At 39.2% G+C, this 19,409-nt stretch overlaps 1 protein-coding gene across 3 annotated transcripts in view; it reads left to right on the top strand.

The window, feature by feature from the left end:
* BICC1 (BicC family RNA binding protein 1) overlaps nt 1-14,910 on the top strand; it is a 248,485-nt gene extending 233,575 nt beyond the window's left edge. For 2 of the 3 annotated variants that reach the window (XM_033131033.1, XM_033131034.1), the window contains exons 18-21: nt 3,434-3,590; nt 6,727-6,887; nt 9,396-9,495; nt 14,748-14,910. In XM_033131033.1, coding sequence (XP_032986924.1) covers nt 3,434-3,590; nt 6,727-6,887; nt 9,396-9,495; nt 14,748-14,878 — 549 coding nt within the window. In that variant the 3' untranslated portion in view covers nt 14,879-14,910. Of the gene's footprint in view, nt 1-3,433; nt 3,591-6,726; nt 6,888-9,395; nt 9,496-12,234; nt 12,314-14,747 lie in introns of all 3 variants that reach the window. The other variant, XM_033131035.1, reaches the window with a different exon arrangement.
* Nucleotides 14,911-19,409: the final 4,499 nt, after the last annotated feature.

The following is a 19,409-nucleotide window of genomic DNA, read 5'->3' on the forward strand; positions in this document are numbered from 1 at the left end:
GATGTCTAGTGGCCCATTCACCCTGACAGGGCGGGGCGGGGGTGTGACCAGCTGGATCAGTGCATGGGTGTTCACCTTGTAACCTGCTTTCATTTGAAGCAGGTGATGCTGATGAAAAGATAAAATCAAGCTTTCTTTGGGAATAGTGTTGTAGATTCTTCCTGGTGTGTAGAACTTGAATTTTTCCTCCTGCATCACAAATCCATCGAAAGGGGACGAAAGGTCCTCTTCCATAGCATGATCTGCTATTCCGAAGCAGTAGCTATCTGCAGGTGCATGCCTTTCCTTTTATCCTGCTAGGGCAGTCAGTGAGGATTGCTTCTTTGAGTTAGGACATGGGGACAAGGTAGGATGCAAAAGGACCTGGGGAAAAGAGAAGTTAAAAGTTTCTATTAAAAGACTGACCATGTTTTTACTTATAGCACTAATATTTTTAAATTAGAGGCTGGCTAGAAACATGCTTTTTCCTTATTTTTTTCCTAAAGAAAAACAATCAAATGGGTAAGTAGAACAGGAATCTATGTTTAGCCAGTAGGTCCTGATGGGTGCAAGCTGCTTGCTCAGTGTGCCAGGGACCCAGCACACCGTGTCCTGTTCCAGGAACCTTGCTTGAGGCAAGAAGCTGAGGCTTTGAGCTCCTTATTCAGATATCGGAGAAGCTACACTTGAGCAATTCTTTCCAGTTTGAGGGCAGCTTTGAGAAATTAGCCTGTTCCAAAGAGCTCCTTTAGATAAGAAACAGGCAGCTTGAGGCTGTGTTTTGTTTTCTTCAAGACTCAAAAATATAACCCTATCCAATTGATGTACTGTGACACCAAAGGTCAAACAAAAGGCTGCTTTGACCAGTAATACATCTGTGACAGCAACAGAACTACAAAAGGTTTGGGATTTTCCTTTTGTTTTTGCCACTCATCTCTTAAAAGCATACGCGGTGGTTACATTCTCTAGAGCAAATAAAAACCTGCAACGGAATCAAAGATGGGTTTTCATTTTCTAGCATTAGCAGCAATGAGGTTGTCTAATTATTTTAAGTCTTGTAAATCTAAGAGTAGAGGTGAGCTGCTCTTTCTGATACTTTAATTAGTAGATAACAAACTAGTAGACATCACAAGATTATGTTTTAATGTTTAGCTAGGTCTGACATAGTATGTGAATTAAGTTGGCTTAGATGAGTGGGTGTTTTTAATTCTCAAGAAGAATTTAGATGCAGAATTAAAGATATACATATATATATATATATATATATATATATATATATCTCACATAATGATCTCATTAATACTTCTGGTAGTTACCAGTTTTGATCATGCTCTTATTTCCCTTGCTCATTGGGTTTATCTGGTTAAAGTATATGTTAAAGATGGTTTTTAATTGAAAAGCTGTTTTTTTTTGGGGGGGGGGCGTCTCAGGAGCCTTCCTTTCCCTGTGCCCCTTTCCAAAAGTCAGCAAAGGACATCCCATGGATGTAGGAAAAGGCATCTATGAGATTCAATAATTCTGCAAATACTTATTAAGCAACTTCTGTGTTCCAGACACAATTCTAGGCATTAGAGATACAATGCTTGAATTCAGGTTCTTACTTTCGTGGGTAGAGCTTTCTCTTTGGTATAGATACAAAAACAAGCAAACAAGAAAGCATTAGGTAATAAAAGTCTCTGAAAAATATGAAACAGCGGCTGCTTTAGGTTGGGTAGTCATAGCAGGTCCTAATGAGACGACATCCAAGCTAAGACCTAGATGACAAGAAAGGGCCAGCCTTGTAAAGATCTAGGGAAAGAGTATCAGGCCAGGGGAACAGTTGGCATGACCATCCTGAAGTCAGAACCAGCTGGTGAGTTCATGGAGCAGAGGTGGATAGGGTGGTAGAGCACTGAAGATAAGGTTGGAGAGAGAGGCAGAGGCTCATTTATGGAGCACCTCAGCCCATTGTAAAGTCCTGGAAAAGCGTTACAAGATTTTATACAGAAGCATGATTTGTTCTCATTTGCATTAAAAAAAGCAACCTAGTTGCTTTATGGAAAATGGATTATTGTGGTCGGAGGCAAGAGTAGAATCAAAATTTCCATTAGGCAGGCTATTGGTAACAGTTGTGGAGCTGGAGAGAAGCAGGTAGATTCGGGATGTGTTTATAGATTCCATTGATAGAACTTGCTGATGAATTGGATGTGGTGAGGGAAGGAGGAATGAGGATGACCCTTAGAAGTTTGGCTTGAGCAACTGGGTGAACGGTAGAGTCACGTACTGATGTAGGAATTCTGGGGGAGGAATAGTGTTGGGTGTAGTTGGTGGGGATGAGTAATCAGAAATTTGATTTTAAGCACTCTGAGGTAAAATGCCTAGGGGACAGTCAAATGGAGGTGTCGGATTGACAACTCTATGATACTACATTTGAACAGAGAAATCAAATCTGAAGGCAAAAATTTCAGAGTCATGGCTGCCCTTAGCCTTGAAAGAGGTTGAGATTACTTAAGAAGAAAGGGTAGAGAGAGAAGTGAAGGATTGCTAGGATCAAGCCTCAGGCAACGTGACATTTGGAGTGGGAACGGGGGAAGGTCCTACAAGGCTACCGTGCGCTAGGGGGAAACCCTGGGAGTGTGGTGTCATGAGGTCTTGAAGAAGGAAGTGTTAAAGGAGGGGTGGTCAGCTGTGGTTTTGCTGCTGTGAGGCTGAACTAAGTGAGATTATTGAAATGCATGATATAGGATTCTCTTAGAATTCCCCAACAGACATACAGTTTTGAAAATCAGAGAACTTTGACTTTAGTACCCTAGATATAGTACAAAGTAGGGTACCTATAGTATGGTGATTACATGAATAAAGGAATGAATAAATGCAAATTCAGTGTAAACTGTGAGATCCTTTATTTTTTATTTTGATTTGAGGGAATTAAAATGGTAGTTTTTCCAGGTACTTGTAATGTTTTGGAGAGATCGTATTTAGGTGAGGCCAACACAGGAGAAGTGCCAGATGTCTCTATCCTCCGAGTCTGTTGGCCTGGGAGCTCGATTGCTGTCAAAGTGTTGGGTCTAGCTATACCTCTTTCCCATTTCTCTTTCTTGCGTGATACAATGAAGAGAATTTCTGCTATACCAGATGGAAGATCTGCTTTGTGGTTCCTGAAACTAGAGTGGAATCTCAGCATCCACTCCTGTAACTCTCCTAAGAGTGTGTCTTTACACCAGGGGCTCTCAGAACTCTGCTGGGCATTCCCATAATGAAGGACTTCACTGTGTACATTACCAAAGTGTCCTTGGTGGCTGGAGGGCAAAGGCTATATAGACAGGTGCCACAGCCTCTTTCCGAGAATCAGCATTCGTGGGTGACTGCAGTGGTTAGCAGTAGAAGCAAATGGCAGTGGTCTAATGGGGATTCCTGTCACCCCAGGAAACCCACCTTATTAAACATTTCCTTATCTGGCTTTGATTGTTTACAGGGCTCATCAATGTCCCTCTCGAGGTCCAACAGTCGTGAGCACTTGGGAAGTGGAAGCGAATCTGATAACTGGAGAGACCGAAATGGAATAGGACCCGCGAGTCATAGTGAATTTGCAGCTTCTATTGGCAGCCCCAAGCGTAAACAAAACAAATCAAGTGAGCTTTGACTTTTAATCATACTTTTAGAAGGAATCAGCTGGGAATTTGTTTATTTGGTTGAGGGTGATGTTCAAGGATAAATTCTGGACTCCATGCCTTCAAGTGTTTGTCATAACTTACATGCCACATCCTTTGTGAAGCCTTCCTTATTTTTCCCGTTGAAGCAGACTAGGTAGTTCTCTGCTTTCACTATATTTTGCATATGATTTCGTTCTAGCACTTGTAATGCTGAAGTATAATTATGTGTTTACGTATCTGTCTCTACCTGAAGAATTGGAGCTCCGCAAGCCAGGGACCATATTTATTCATTCAGTAAACACTTATTAAGTGTTCACGTTACAAGCATTCTGTTAGGCTGTGCTTTATTTGTTGTTTCTTCCCAAATGTCTAAGAGTGTCTGACACATAGTAGGGGCTCAGTGCTGGACAATAGAAGAAAGTCTGCCCAGTGGGTAGCTACTAAAGGTGGAGAGCAGCATTTGATTTTTCAAATTGACAAAATGTAGCTGAATTGACATAAATTTAAAACATAAAGTTCTGGCTTCGAACACATATGGTTAAGACTCAGCATGAGTCCAGTGGTTTTGTCTGTAACAGTGCCCACACTTCTGGGCTGTACACAAAGGTAAACAGACAAAAGTCATCACAAGAAATGCCCCTAATGCCTTTGTTTAGGGTTTTTGACAAATTTGGAATTCTGAAACACGTAGCTTGGAATCTGTGAAAACCCCTTACAGAAAGGCAATCTAAAGTTGTGGAGTAGACACTCAGTAAGTCTGTTGTTACCATCGATCAAGTCGGACATGCTGTCAGGAGTCTCAGATTTGAAAAGAGCAATGTGGGGTTGGCTAAATAAGAGAGCACAGTCAACTCTTCATTCCCAGGGTACTGTCTGCAGTAGCCTGGACACTTCCTATCAGTTATGGGCTGAAGCCTCCATCACTGTTAGGAGGATGGGGCTGAGAGGCGGGCCGGTGCCAGGCACAGGTCTGGGGGTGGAAATGATCTCCGTTCTGTAGCCCAATATAAATTAGTTTGGTGCTTGTCTTTTTCTGTCTTTATCTCCTTTCCCTTTCCTTAATGCTGGATAATTAAAATTGACTGTACAACTTAGCTCCACCGAAGTTCAGGATTAGGGTTAAGATAGGGGATTCATTAATAAAAAGGAATGATTAAAGAAGCACAGTTATTTGGCTTTTGTCAGATGTTTTAAGAGCATAAGGAGTTTAAAAGAGAACATACGGGGGATGCCAAAAAACACATACACGTGACTTGTAGTCATCTTTTATTATTGGTATATATAAAGTATTACAATTTTAATCGTTTTTTTCTTTCTTAAAATGTGTATACATTTTTTTGGCACCCTCTGTATAAACTATAAGTAGTTAAGATAAAAGAAATGTAAAGAAAGTTATTTACCATAATAAACATTTATCACTAAGAATATTTTAGCCCCTCTTTTTTAAATTTTATGTACTTGCTTAACCTAGTATATGTAAAATATTATCAATTAATTATGTAACTAATGTAAAGACATTTTTTTGAGATACTTTACATTCTTTTTTTCTACTGAGTCTTTAAAATGTGGTATGTATTTTAATTATAGACATTTGTAAATTCCCAAAAGCCACATGTGGCCAGTGGCTACTGTACTGAACAGCACAGTTTTAGATGATTTTTTTTTTGACACCTTGTCAAGGTTACCAATATCTAGGTTTTCCCCTGTTTACACCAGTTCTTCCAGTGTTAATTCTCAGAAATTCCCACTTGTCTTCTCAAAAGCAGTACATTTATCCTTTGGACAATATTATATGGTCAATATAATGCTGTGTTGTCAAGTCCAGTGGTCACTCCGGTGTATTCATCATGTGCTGCTTTGCGTTATCCTTGACACAGTACCTCACTGCTCACTCCTTCTGTCTTTATGACGGCGGGGCCTTCCAATGGTGGAGTGTTCCAGGGCTGAGGGTCTTCAGGGCTTGGTCCTGGAGCCTTTCCTCTACACATTCTCTCCGCAAGATATAAAACATCCATTTTTAAGAGAAAAAGCACCCTTATCAAGAAATTCCTTCCACTTGAGGTATATAAAGGATTTCTCAACTGAGAGATGAAAACAACTGGAGAAAGTGGTTAGTGGCACCCAAAACAATGCAGAATAAGATTCTTAGATTTAGTGAATGCGTTGATCCCAGAGGAGATTAGCTGGATCTGATTGCTGATAGCTGAGTGTCATCCTCCTTCCTTTCCCTGGGAATCCCTTGTGAAGCTGCATCTTTGGTGTAAGAGGATAGAATTCCCACAGGACAAGAGCCAGTTCTTCGTTAGGGAGGTAGACATGGCTGCACAGCTCCGCTAGAATCTCCACAGCAGCTCTTGAAGGGTTTAAATATTTGGTCAAGTACTAGGCATGGCTCACGAGTCCATCGCCCAGCTGTGCATGCCCCTGGGCCTGAGAACCACTGACAATGTGGAGAAATATTTGCCTACCAAATCAGTGGCAGAGCCAAGGCAAAGTTCGGCATTGCTGTCTTAGAATTTTTTTCTCAAGACCCAGATTCGTTTCTGTCATAAATTCAATCCAGGAACTCCAGCATCATTTTTGTCACTTCATATGTTACTCTTAATTTTGGAAGCGCTCTACTTTGTGAGCTCACTGCCCAATTATATTTTTGTAGGGAAGGAGATTTATGTGGTGCAATATCATAGAATTCCTTTGACTGCAGGTAAGCACAGGTGTGGATACACAGAGCCATCCTGCCATCCAAAAGGAGCTTGGACTTAATAATAACTTTCCCAATTCCCCATTTAATTCACATTCAATCAATTATAAAGGGCAAATGTTTCTGAACGCTCTGGGAGAATATGATTAATGATTATTAACTACGGAGGCACTGTTGCTGAATTGCTGCCTCCCGAGTGTATGCTTTTCAGTGGCGAGAGGCTCTCTGAAAGCAATAACCAACATTTCCTTAATGAAAAGCCAATGTTTCCAGTAAAGGATTGCTGTATTGCTGCCGCTACTCTTCTATTCAGCCCAATAATGAATTTGAAATATTTGAGTGATTAAAACTTTTAATTAAACCTTGTCCTCTCGGGGCATTTAGACTTCAAGCCTGTCTCTCGTTGCCTTTCAGCGGAACACTATCTCAGCAGTAGCAACTACATGGACTGCATTTCCTCGCTGACAGGAAGCAATGGCTGTAACCTGAACAGCTCTTTCAAAGGCTCAGACCTCCCTGAGCTCTTCAGCAAACTGGGGCTGGGCAAATACACAGACGTCTTCCAGCAACAAGAGGTCAGTCATTACTTATTTTTCCCGGGCATCTTTGTTTGGTTTGTGTGTATGACGACTTCTAGAATGAAATCACTCATTGACTTATGACTGTGCTTTCACTGAGCATTTATTCAAGTCTCGTAGCTTGTTTTGCTGCTAAGAAAAATGTCCTCTCATTTCCTATTTATTTAGTGCAACCAATAAACACAGCATAGGAGAAATACAGAAAATGCTGTTCACAAAAACATACCTTCAACTGTTTTAGCTAAAAGACCTAATCATAGTATTGGTTCATAGGAACTTTTGATTCATAGCTCCCTACAGGTCAGCAACAAGCCTGTATTAAATATGATTTCACTCTTTCATCTGCTAATCTTTATTTGTGGCACTTGAAAGTAAATGACAGCATCTGAAATAAATATGTGTGGTTGTTTTTGAGCTCATCCTAGTCATGTTACTGAAGTCTGTTCTCACAGAATACAGTGTGCTTTTTCTACGTGTTAATTTATTCGTTAACTTACTGTCTGGGTTTTGCCTACACTGAGACAGAACTAAGATGTCTTTTGAACTGTCCCTACCATGGATTTCGGTCAAACTGATCAGCCATGGCCATTAGGCACTGGCATAAAGAGAAAAGTGTGATTCTTTCTAAGAATCTGTCATAATACCAGCACACAGCTAACCCAATGCGACAGAAAGTTAAAATAGTTCTATAAATGTATCTGTTTGGTTCACGTGTGATGCTAGTTGGCTTTATTTCATCTTCGAGAATGTCTGATTAAGTCACTAATCTGCAGGTATGTATCAGTGAATGAAGAATCTAGAATTTTTATTAGGCACTTTGTAACATAAACATAAGGTATCATCCATGGTTTAATAACTTAAGTTTGACTGCCGAACTTTTCTACACCAGAAAAAGGTTATCATGTATATATTGGATTTCAGGGTATTGATTTTGTTTTCTTTCCTCTACATCTAAATTAGTGGTCATTTTACCAAGGATTTTGTAAGTTGAATAATATTGTCTTCATTAGTGCATGAAGGAATTTCTTTTATTTAGTCTTGCTGGTTAGATGAGGGTGTCTGATGGAGAAGTTCAATGGCAGAGGTGTTTTAACTTGTTCAGAAACAGAAGGTCTCCAAGTAAGACATTAGATGTTATTCAACAATACTCTGGTTTTGTTTTTAATCTATATTCATTTCCTACTTGTAGAAACATATAAATAAATTTTTTATAGGTGCTTCTTATCCAGATACTTCAAAAAGGAAGAAAATATAATATGAAGCCAGGGTGGCTTTATCTAATGTTTATTAACTAGAGCAGGGGTCAGCAGACTATGGCTTGCAGACCTGCTCCCTGGTTTTGTAAATAAAGTTTTATTGGACCTGGTTTTGTAAATAAAGTTTTATTGGAAGACAGTTATACTTATAGTCTCCATTAAATAGAATTTCTAAAAACATATCCCTAAACCTATGATCAATGACAAACAAAAAGGCTTTATAAGATGTAACATCTGGATGTAGCTTCCAAATTAAGAGAAAATTTCAAATTAATTTCTATATAATTTAAATGAAAAGTATATTTTACTGTTTTCAGGTGGGTTGAAATTTGGTACAGCTTCATTCATATAGAATATTTTCTAATATTCAGATATGACTTAACAAGAATCCCCCATTAAGTAACCTTGTGAGGTTTATTTTAAAGAGGTTGAAAATTTATTGAGCAACTTTCCCGGATGTGTCTGTACACATTATTACTAACCATAGCTGCCAATTATTGAACCCCTTTGGGGAGCCCATTGCTTAATATCTACAATAATATTTAATGCCCACAACAGCCCTGCAAGGTACACTGTTGTTAACCCTCAGTGCACACAACTAGTAATGGCAGAATCAGGATGTGAATCCGTGTCTCTCTGGCTTCGGAGCCCATTGCCTTTCTATTCTGCACTGTCTCCAAAGAAAGGGTGGGATGCTTGGGCTAATGCCAAAGAGGGCAATTATACTGTCTCTGGAAATACCGTGTGCCACTTCCAGAGAGAGTCTGCCAGGCTCAGCCAGGTGCGTCATGGGTCTGATGTAGTCTGGGAATTCTTCCATCGGTCGAACATGGTGGAAGATACCATCTATGGTATTACTCAGTTTCTCTTCATAGAGATATACTTATCCAGTTCAGAATCCAAAGCTAAGAAATATTTTCGTTCTCCTGGACAGGTATGTATTCTTCCTTTCATCAGTTCACCAAAAAAAAAAAAAAAAAAAAGTAATTCTTGTTTTCCCTTTTTGCCCTGGCTGCCAGGATACTAAGACCTAAGTTTTTGTCTCAATTGTAGTAAATCACTGGCTTAGACTGAGTCTTATGCTAGAATAATCACTTTTGTTTCATCACCTTAATTACTTAACACCATTCTTTTTTGGAAGTGGACAGAGCATAATTAATAAAAATGGGTGTAATAATGGGTTGAACCTCCAGTGAGGAAGAAAATAAGTACTTATCATATGGGTTAAAGCTTGCTTTTGCACCCACAGATCGATCTTCAGACATTCCTCACCCTCACAGATCAGGATCTGAAGGAGTTGGGAATTACTACCTTTGGTGCCCGGAGGAAAATGCTGCTTGCAATCTCAGGTAAATACTAATGCTCATACGCATATTTTAAAATCTGAGCCTCAGTCAGTAGTAGCGGTTCTACCCAGGAACCACTTGCTCACTACGCTGGCACCTCTGTGGTTGTGGTTTCCGAGTGTTTTCCTGCTCATAGTGTGACAAATGCTGAGAACATCCCCACTCCTTCATCAAGGCACTGCCTGAAAACCTTCCGTGACAGTGTCATTCCTTACAACAGATCTCTTCAGAAAGATCTAACCACAATTGCCTGTTGCAGAACATGAGGCAGGGGGAGCAGTTTAGTCCTCCTTTTTGTGGTTGTGTTAAGCAATAAACATTGGGTTAATGAATAATTATTCTGGATTGGCTGCAATGTTTCAAGTGCATGTGTGCTGTATACCAGCTGAGATCACTGCCCCAGAGGAAAAAGGATTGCTCTTTGGTATAGCTGGAACCTGGCAGTATCACTGGTCTTAATGCTTTTTACTCTCCCCCCAAAGTTTTAATAGAATTTGTTTGTCACAGAAAGGTGTAGGATCCTGAAAGTAGTCACAGAATGAAGGAAAATAATGTTGTCTGTCTCCCAGACTGCTTTCTTTGTGCGTTGGTTGCATATTCTATGCATTACAAAATGCTCTATACGTATTTACTGGGTACCTCCCATTTCAAAGGAATTGAGCCAGATGATGAGTCCGGAGTCGGCAAATACGTAATTATTGTACAGTGGACCTCAAAAAGATGTTTAGAGAAGTATGAGGAAGAAATTTGGGGGGCAAAAAATGGAGTTACTTTTTGAAAACTTTCTGATAATGAATGTCAATTTTATACGTGTGCCAGTCTGTCAGAAAGATAGTGACAACAAGGACAGAAGCCAAGTGTGAGAAAATGACTTTGCTTTTTCAGAACAGTGACTTTGCAGACTACGCCTTTATAAGGCCAGCAGTGGCATCCAACTGGTGAAAAAGTCCTTTTCAAACAGCGTTCACTAATCTGATCAGCAAGTAAAATAAACCCTCCGTGGTTTTCCATGTTGTTTTTGCAGCAGATTGCCCTCCCCACCCCCGTCTCCACAGGGAGTCTTATCTATAGACCTAGTATCTAAAGCAGATGTATGCAGAGCAGCTTGGAACTAGGGGTGGCAATTCCACCATTGAGCAGCCTGTCAGGCTTCTCTATGGATAAAGACGGTTCTGCACCCATCAGGGGAGAAGTCCTCCTCCAGCCTGTGTACCCAGCGGCTGCATTAATGGGCAGATGCTCTTTCTTCTTCGCTCATAAGCTCAGCCTGGGATAGTGCAAAGAACACTATTCAAATAAGGAGATCTGGGCTTTGCCTCTGCCAACTCCTGAGTCCTTCGGTGAGTTTCCAAACCTCTTTTGGTTTTGGTTTCTTAACCATGAAGGTGGATTGAAATAGATGATCATGTGACGTTACCTTCTATTTCTAAGCTCTGGCCATCCATGTGATATATCATCAGGCGTAATGAAAATAACCCACAGTTTATAAACAGTATATGTTATTATAACAGCAGGGTCCTACCTTGTTTTTTTTTTCTTTTTTATATTCTGTGACAATAGGATAGTTTCTCCAACTTGTTTACCCTAAAGCTCAGCTTCAGAGAGCTATTCCTAGACCTAAATTATCTTTATATATTTTCACATTCTTTTGTTAATTTGATTAACTCACATAACACCATGTCTATACTGTTAAAATAGGCCTGTGGGCCAGCACATTTGTACCAGAGAAGTGTGTGTTCCGGAATCCCATAATCTTTCACTAGAGATTCATGGAATATCAGTGACAGTGTAATGAAGTTCTTTCTTTGTGCACCAAACCAGTTCCAAATTCTGTAAAGCTTCCGGCAACAAGCAGATATCTCTGAACACTTTCATTGGTTCCAGGTGGATCACTAGGATCTTTAATTAGAGCATATTTGTGATGTATTCCAGGTAGGCTTGCGGGAGTAGAGAGGGAAACAGCAGGAATTTTGAATCCTCTTCAAAGAATGTTTTCTCTAATCATCATCTTCAGTGTGGTTCTACTGAGGGTATATATACTACTTCTGTAGACTGCCTCTCTATGGGGTTCACAGGTGCTTCTTACTTTTAAGGGAATTAGAGACTTTGAATAAGATGCCTTATGAATGCTCTGCACAGCGGGAAGTATTTCATTATTTTAAGGATGATTTCATCTTACTTTGTTGAGTGCATTTATTTGCTTGAACCCAGTATATTGTTTTCTTTGCAAGTAATAGGTTTTTGAGAAACCATTCGTCAAAAAGTTTCTTTTTCCAATTCAACTCATCTGATAACAAATATATCCATTTAGTCTAAGAATATTCCATTTCCAGCTAGATGCAGGATAGCTGGGCAGCCCCGATTTAACCTTTGTCTTGTGGTCACATGGTTTGGTTAGATACAGAGTTTGCTCAAAATTCCTTTTTAAAATTTTGTATTAAATTTGTCATCAGAGTTCTTTCAGGGTTAGGTTTTGTTCTGTTTTTAATCTTGGGCCAGAAGACATTTATTTTAGTATTGTAGGAGATGATATTTATCTCTAGTAGAGAGAGATCGGAGGAAACAAATGGCTTTTTCCCCCAAACCCACCATTTTTTGGAATTTTTAAAAATTTCTCTGAGTATTTTAGTGAGTAGTTAACTAAATGTACAGGGACTAAGTGCAAGGAAGTTTAGCATCCTGTTAACAGTCTTCCCACCACGGCCTCAGGTAGATCTAACATTTCCCGACCTATTCTTTTAGTTTGTGACTCTGTTCAGACCCGCAACAAGATCCTGAGAGCTGCCAGGATTGTGTGAGCCTTGGAATTTCAAAGGAAAAGGTTGGTATTTCCCCAAACTATCCCTTAGGCTTACTGAAAAAAAAAAAAATCAGAAGAGGGAGTTTGCTTTTTAATTTAAAAACCACCACCACCAACTGAAAATCTCTTCAGTGGTACTTGATCCTTGATACTCTCTCTACACATTTATCTGTGTGCTTCACATTTGGAAATAAATATATCTTAGAAAGTACATCTTTAGGGAATAGCCGAATTCCTTCATGATCGTTTTATTCTCTCAAAAGTCTAGTTGATATGACTTTTCCGAGTCAAGTTTTCAATGTGTATTAAAAACTTTGTCTTCAATGGCCCAGTTTTTTTTCCTGTGCTCAATGTTATGTGTGATAGGGGAGGACAGTGTTTGACCTCATTCATTCCTTTCCTTCTCAATAGTACGGGAATGTCCTCCTGATGGGTGGATTATTCCCCCACAAGGAAATGGAGGCCTAAGCAAGTCTTTTAACTTGAAGGTGATAAAACTTTCCGAGTCTGTGTACTTAAGAGGATTCATTTGTTCTGAACTCTTCTACAGTTGCCTTTCAATATATTAAATTCTGTCTTGATTTCTGAATTTGTTTGTTTTTGTAAAAAAAGATACACGTGTTCACCTTGTAATAGGAGTGTCAGTGCTACTAGGTTTCTCTGGCAACGTGAAACAATTGCTATCTATAAGCATGCCTGCATGTGTCTTTTGTTTGTAAAGGTATATTCCTTGCTGCTTTAAAGTTATGCTATATTTTTCGATTTTAAAAAATGTGGTATAGTAAACTGTCAAGTAAAGCACTGCTGTCTGGCATACGTCAAACTACCATTTTGTCAAACCTGTGTTCCTGATGCCTGATTGGTCTCTGCACAGTGGCTGCATCACTGCAGTCCACGGTGCGGACCAGGCAGGCAGGGTTACAGCTTCTCACTTAACAGCTGTGTGGACAACTTTACTTCGTCTGTTTTTTAAAATTCAATTTTTTAATCTCTAAAATGGAGAACGGTAATATTATCTACTCTTAAGGAGGACTTACATAGAATGAAATGAATGTCAAGTGCTTGTCGTATAATAAACTCTAATAAATCACTGTTATTTTTCTCTCCCCTAAGACCTAAATGTGAACAAAAGAGAGATGTCTCCACTCTTGCATTGGCCCTGTGGGGCAGCCATTTACATATTGGAAGGCAGTGCTGTGAAATGTAGGGTGTTGGTCCATCTTCCAGAACTAGGAAAACAGGACCACCTCTGGCCACAGGGCCACCTGTGTGACCCACTGCAGCCTGAGTCTGTGTCCTCATCTCAGCATTTCTGGAGCAGGCCATAGTTTGCCGTGCACCTTCATAATGCAAAAGGCGATTATATGTGCAGTTGAAAAACTACTGTGCAAACATAGGTGCTGAATCCCTGGCTCCATCCCGTTCCACTCCCCTCCCCGCCCCAAAAGACAACTTGAAGCATGTCAACTATATAATCCCTCTATTTGAAACTGAAGAATTTGAAATATTTGCATTTGATGGCTATTAGAACCCTAATTTCCAGAATCTGACAATTCTATCTGCTTGTGTGAGTTCACCAGCAAGAGTTACATCTTGTGATTTGAGGATTTGGATGTGTGTTGGGGGGTGTTGGGAATAGACGGGGCACATAGTCATAAACAAGGTAGGCTGCTTCGATTAATTTTTTACCTTTCTGGTTAACAATTTGTAGATGGCAAAAGACAAAACTAAATAGTGTTTTCTAAGTACTCTGTTTTTTTTTGTTTTTTTAACATTTTCCCTGAAAATTTGGGTTCACGTATTGGTTATTTTCAATTGTATCTATCTCCTAAACTTGCTATTTTTACTAAGCTGATTTTGTATTCAGAGAAACCTGCTGATACGCTTCTTCATGAGGCTCTTCCTGATGCCGGCAGCACAGGCGCCATGAGCTGGTGGAGCTGTGCGGTTGACGCTGAACTCTCCAGCGTGGCCCTCCAGCATTCTCTCGTTCAGAGTGGGCTCTAATTCTCACTCTGGCTTCAATACTTGAATGATTGCTGTGTGTGACATGGATGAGTTCCCTAGCTGTAATAATTTTCTGTGTCATTGGTAATACATCTTCTCCTACGCCTTCACCAGCTTTGATGCCCCCTCTCCCCTTTGCCTCTGAAATGACGTTTGGGATCGGTCATATTGTTAATTTGGATATCCAGAGTTTAGAGGGCTCTGAGAAGGATATATATCCCCCAGATAGTTTCCAAACTGCAATAAAAACTATCTGCTGTCCTTGGTTCTCTTGGCTCCGACATGCTGCCTTTATTATCGGACTTCCTAGTATTTCAGAAATGTCTTGACCATCAACTACAGGTGTTCCTTTTGCTACCACACTTGACTTTACCCCCAAAAGCTGCCATGTCCTGTAGATTGCACAACTTTCACTGAGCTTCTAACAGTTACCTCTTTCTCTCTCTAGAACTAAATAAAAACCGAAGAAAGCTTTTTGAACCACCAAATGCACGCACCTCTTTCCTGGAAGGTGGAGCCAGTGGGAGGCTACCCCGTCAGTATCACTCGGACATGACGAGTGTCAGTGGCCGCTGGTAGCAGTGCTCTTCAGGCACACACACACCCGCCAACTATGCCATGGTGGTCACAGGAGATCTGTGAACAGCCTTCACTGCACACCATCCTAGGTACTCTGGGTATCTGGGATCAGGACCAAAGCATCTTATTCACAACCTGAATTTTGTGCCAAACAGGAAGAAAAGAGAGAAGATGTTCTCATGTCATGCAGAATACCACATGTGGATTACTTTTTTTTTAAAAAATGGTACTTGGACAGAATTTGCAATATGAGGGTAGGGCTTTATTTCCTGTTTTTATTTACCTATATAACATATGCACTGATTTTTTATACTAAAATGAAGGATGCCAGAAAACACAGAAGTTATTGTTTGCTTGTTTTGTTTGGTATTGGGGGGTTTAAAAAAATAATCAAAGTGGAATTTTCTGGTACTGCTTTAAGATAATTATTGAGGTCTTTCAGCACTTTACACTTTCTAATTTCTTGTCCTGTGGAAATGATCTCTTTCTCTCTCATTTTCATGTCACCTGATGTATTGGTACAAATCAGATTTAGTCACATTTTTCTGACTGTGTTAAATTTTTGTTTGAAATGGTACTGGATTATGAGTTTTTGTGCAGAATATTCTGTGACTTTGGGAAATTTCAGTGACTCCACTTGGTTCTGGACCAGTTCTGTTCATTTGTGTCAGCATCCTAGAAACAATTAGCAATGAACCTAGTTCACTGTAACAGGTGCAGAGAAAGACCAAATGGACTTTGCAATATTAACCCTTTGCAGTTATATTTAGCTGCTGCCTGTATTGCTAAAATGACTTTAATGGTTGTCTTGAAGGCAAAGGGCTATTTTTTAGTATACTGCCACTAAAGGACACTTATTTATATCAAACTTTTATTTTTAGATATTATAAGCATACAGTACATAAGTGATTAAATTGATATCTACTAGAGATTTATGGTAGAGAATGGACGGCATTCAATAACTGGAGCCCTAGATTGTCACTTTATTTAAAAAAGAAATAATCATCTGACAAGACAGCACTGTTGCCATTAGGAGGAGAAGTAGATTACTGTCCTTATCATGTACACATTAGCTGTGCTCCAGATGATCAGAGGACTTTCCTAAAACCGTTATCTGTCTGCTCGAAGTAGACTTACGTTAGTTGAGAACGGAAAGGCTTTATTCAAGTCTCCAGGGTGACAGTTGATGAACACAGCTGAGTTCTGAAGGAGGTTAAAAAAAAAAAAAATGACTATTTTATAAGTGGCTAGATTCATCGTTACAATCTTATACTGTGAAAGTCCAAGAAATCAGGCAACATTGTTTTCTAGGTCTTTTCAGACATGGTATTGTGGATTTATGAAGGGTTTTTCAATACGTGAAAAAAATCACTAGGTGCCTCTCTTTCTTCAAAACAATATAATTTCCAAGTGTATCAATTTGTTGGAAAACGTTCCCATAGGAAATGTTGTGAATTACCTGTACTGTAATGACTTATTTATGTTCATTATTGAAGATTTTCTACATGGACATAAACCACTGTTGCATGCTCTCAGCAGGAGGCATTAGATAAGCATACAGAACAATTGGGGACTTCCATACAAATGCAGAATCAGAAATACTTGATATTTTCCATGACTGAGTCTTACCGTTAAAGAACAAGAGAACTGAAGAGAAATTTTGCACACACAAAAATTTTCACTTTAAAAAATTGTATTGGTTACTTTGAAGGCATAGATAATGGACGCATCATAAAATTATCAATTATAACGGCACTAAGGGGATGCCCATTCCTAAATAAACTAGATCTGCTTAAGGATGTAGAACTACATTGCTCCCTTTGCAAGTACAGTGGTGTCACTCTGCACAAACATGCACATGTACACATCACGCTACACACTCAGCACAGGGTAAGCATTCCAGATTTGTTTCCTGTTCAACAGCTCAGTGCTGTAAATTTTATCATTTCTTTAATAAGACTTTCCCAAATTAAAAAAAAAAAAAACAATCATGTGGAGCTCCTTCCCCAGCGCTCCACGATGCATTTGCAATAGGAGGAAAATGGAATGAATTTGCAGTATTAAGTTGATGGAGGTTTTATGAACAGTGCTTTATGCCAAAGTGAAAACTGTTCCAATTAAACTAAATAGGGTGGCTAAAAAAAAAATAACAAAAACACTGGAAATTATTTTTCTCACTTTCTCTTGATGCAATGAAGGGAATATGACACTATAGTACACGGTGTTGTCAGTGTTATATGATGCACAAAATATTTGGAGTATTTGAGTAAATGGTAGTTTTTAATCAATCTGTGCCTTAATAGTGACCGATTATCTGTAAATATAGAACAGATACAGATTGTATTTTTGTGTGGATTTTTGTCCTTTAGTGATTTTTTTTAAATGAAAGATGGAATTAAACATTGAAAATGGGAATTTTTTCTAATCAATTGTTATATGAAAAATAAATTTATATAACCCCTTTGTATTGCCCTTGCTAGATGAAATGCCTTTAAAAAAAAAGAAAAAAAATCTTTACACATAAACTCTATGTCTGTCTTTGTTTTGTAAGAAAACTTTTTTTTTGGTGGCTATTTTCAGCAGAATTGAAAGACGTTTTTGCAGTAGAATTGAATATGTACACTCCTGTTGTTTTTGCATTGACAGTTCTCATTTCAACCAGAAGCTAAGGCACTTGATTTTAGCCAGTGAGTCCAGGACCAGTAATCAATCATTGTTTCCATGGCCACCCACAGGTACATACAAAAAGAGTAATATGATGGAACAGGTTTCATGCTTGTTCTTTATTTGGTAAGGACTCAAATGTATGACCGCTGTGACAACCTCATCCATCAGCAAAGGAACTTCTCATTGAAGGGATGCTAGGTTTCTTGACCCAGGTTCTCATTTCAGAGGCTGACCGTTGTGGTCTCACAGTGAACGCTCACTGTGCCTTGTGCTTTTGCCCAAACTCATTCTCAAACAGAATTGATACCACATTACTAATCCTGAGATTTGTCTAAACCTCGAAGAAAACCTAACCCTCCACCCACTACGCACCCAGAAATATCTCCACTTCTTAAAATTTTTTTCCTAGCACAAGAGTTCTTTTCATAACTGAAATCTTATCTGGGAACCCAATGTTAAATTATGATCCATTCACTCGTTCTATAAATATTTAATGAGGGCTTAGTAAGTACTGGGACCTGTTCTAGCAAAAGCAGGGAATGAAACATAAACCCTTGCCCTTACTAAGCTTTCATTCAAAATGGAGAAAGGTACAGCTGATGAAGAGGGATTGGAGGGTGGAATATCCCCCACCCTTCAACACAGCCTCCGTGTGTTTACAGTATTCCGAGGAAACTCAAGTGCTCTCTAGAAACCCCCACTTTAAAAAAATTTTTAATTAAATTTATTGGGGTGACAATGGTTAGTAAAATAGGTTTGAAGTGTACAATTCTATAATACAGCATATTATACATTGTGTGTTCACCACCCGGAGTCAGTTCTCCTTCCATCACCATATATTTACCCACTTTACTCTCCTACCTCCTCACCTCCTCTCTTTCCCTCTGGTAACCAAAACTGTTGTCTGTGTCTGAGTTTGTGTTTGTCTGTCTTGTTCATTTGTTGCTTTTAGTTTTATATCCCAATGAGTGAAATCATATGGTTCTCGACTTTTTCTGTGTGACTTATTTCACTTAGCATGATAATCTTAAGCTCCATTGTTGCAAATGGCAGTACTTCATCTTTTCTCATGGTCGAGTACTGTTCCATTGTATATATGTACCACATCTTTATCTAATCATCTATCGAAGGACACTTTGGTTGTTTCCATGTCTTGGCCACTGTGAATAATGCTGCAATGAATATAAGGGTACATATATCTTTATGGATGTTTTCAATTTTGTGGGATAAATACCCAGAAGAGGCACTGCTGGGTTGTATGGTGATTCTAAATATTTGCAGGAACGTCCATACTGTTTTCCATAGTGGTTGTATCAATTTGCATTCTCACCAGCAGTTCCTTTTTCTCTACAACCTCTCTAACGCTTGTTACTGTTTTGTTGATAACAGCCATTTTAACAGCTGTGAGGTGGTATCTCATTGTGGTTTTGATTTGCATTTACCTATTAGCTAGTGAAGTCAGCATTTCTTCATGTATTGGCTGTTTGTATGTCTTCTTGGGAGAAATGTCTGTACAGGTCCTCTACCAATTTTTTAATTCGATTGTAGAAACCCGTTTTTGACAAAATTCTTGAAAGTACCCATCCCACAGAAACAGGCCTGTGCTTTCAAGTGCAAAATATTCACCTGCCAGGCCTCCTTTTTTTAAGTTTCATAGCTTAATCGCATTTTCAACGGAATGTGTAGACAAAAGGATTATGATCCACAGCTTTATAGTTATAACTACGTGACCCATCCTTTCTTAGATTTGACTCCAGGTGACTTTGCAGTATTTATAAATCAGGTTTACCTTCAAATAACACGAGTTGTCTACCACTGAGGATATTCCAAGAATGCAGTAATAGTGATGACACCAAGATGATGA

This window comes from Rhinolophus ferrumequinum, chromosome 16 (assembly GCF_004115265.2).
Source record: "Rhinolophus ferrumequinum isolate MPI-CBG mRhiFer1 chromosome 16, mRhiFer1_v1.p, whole genome shotgun sequence".
NCBI lineage: Eukaryota > Metazoa > Chordata > Mammalia > Chiroptera > Rhinolophidae > Rhinolophus > Rhinolophus ferrumequinum.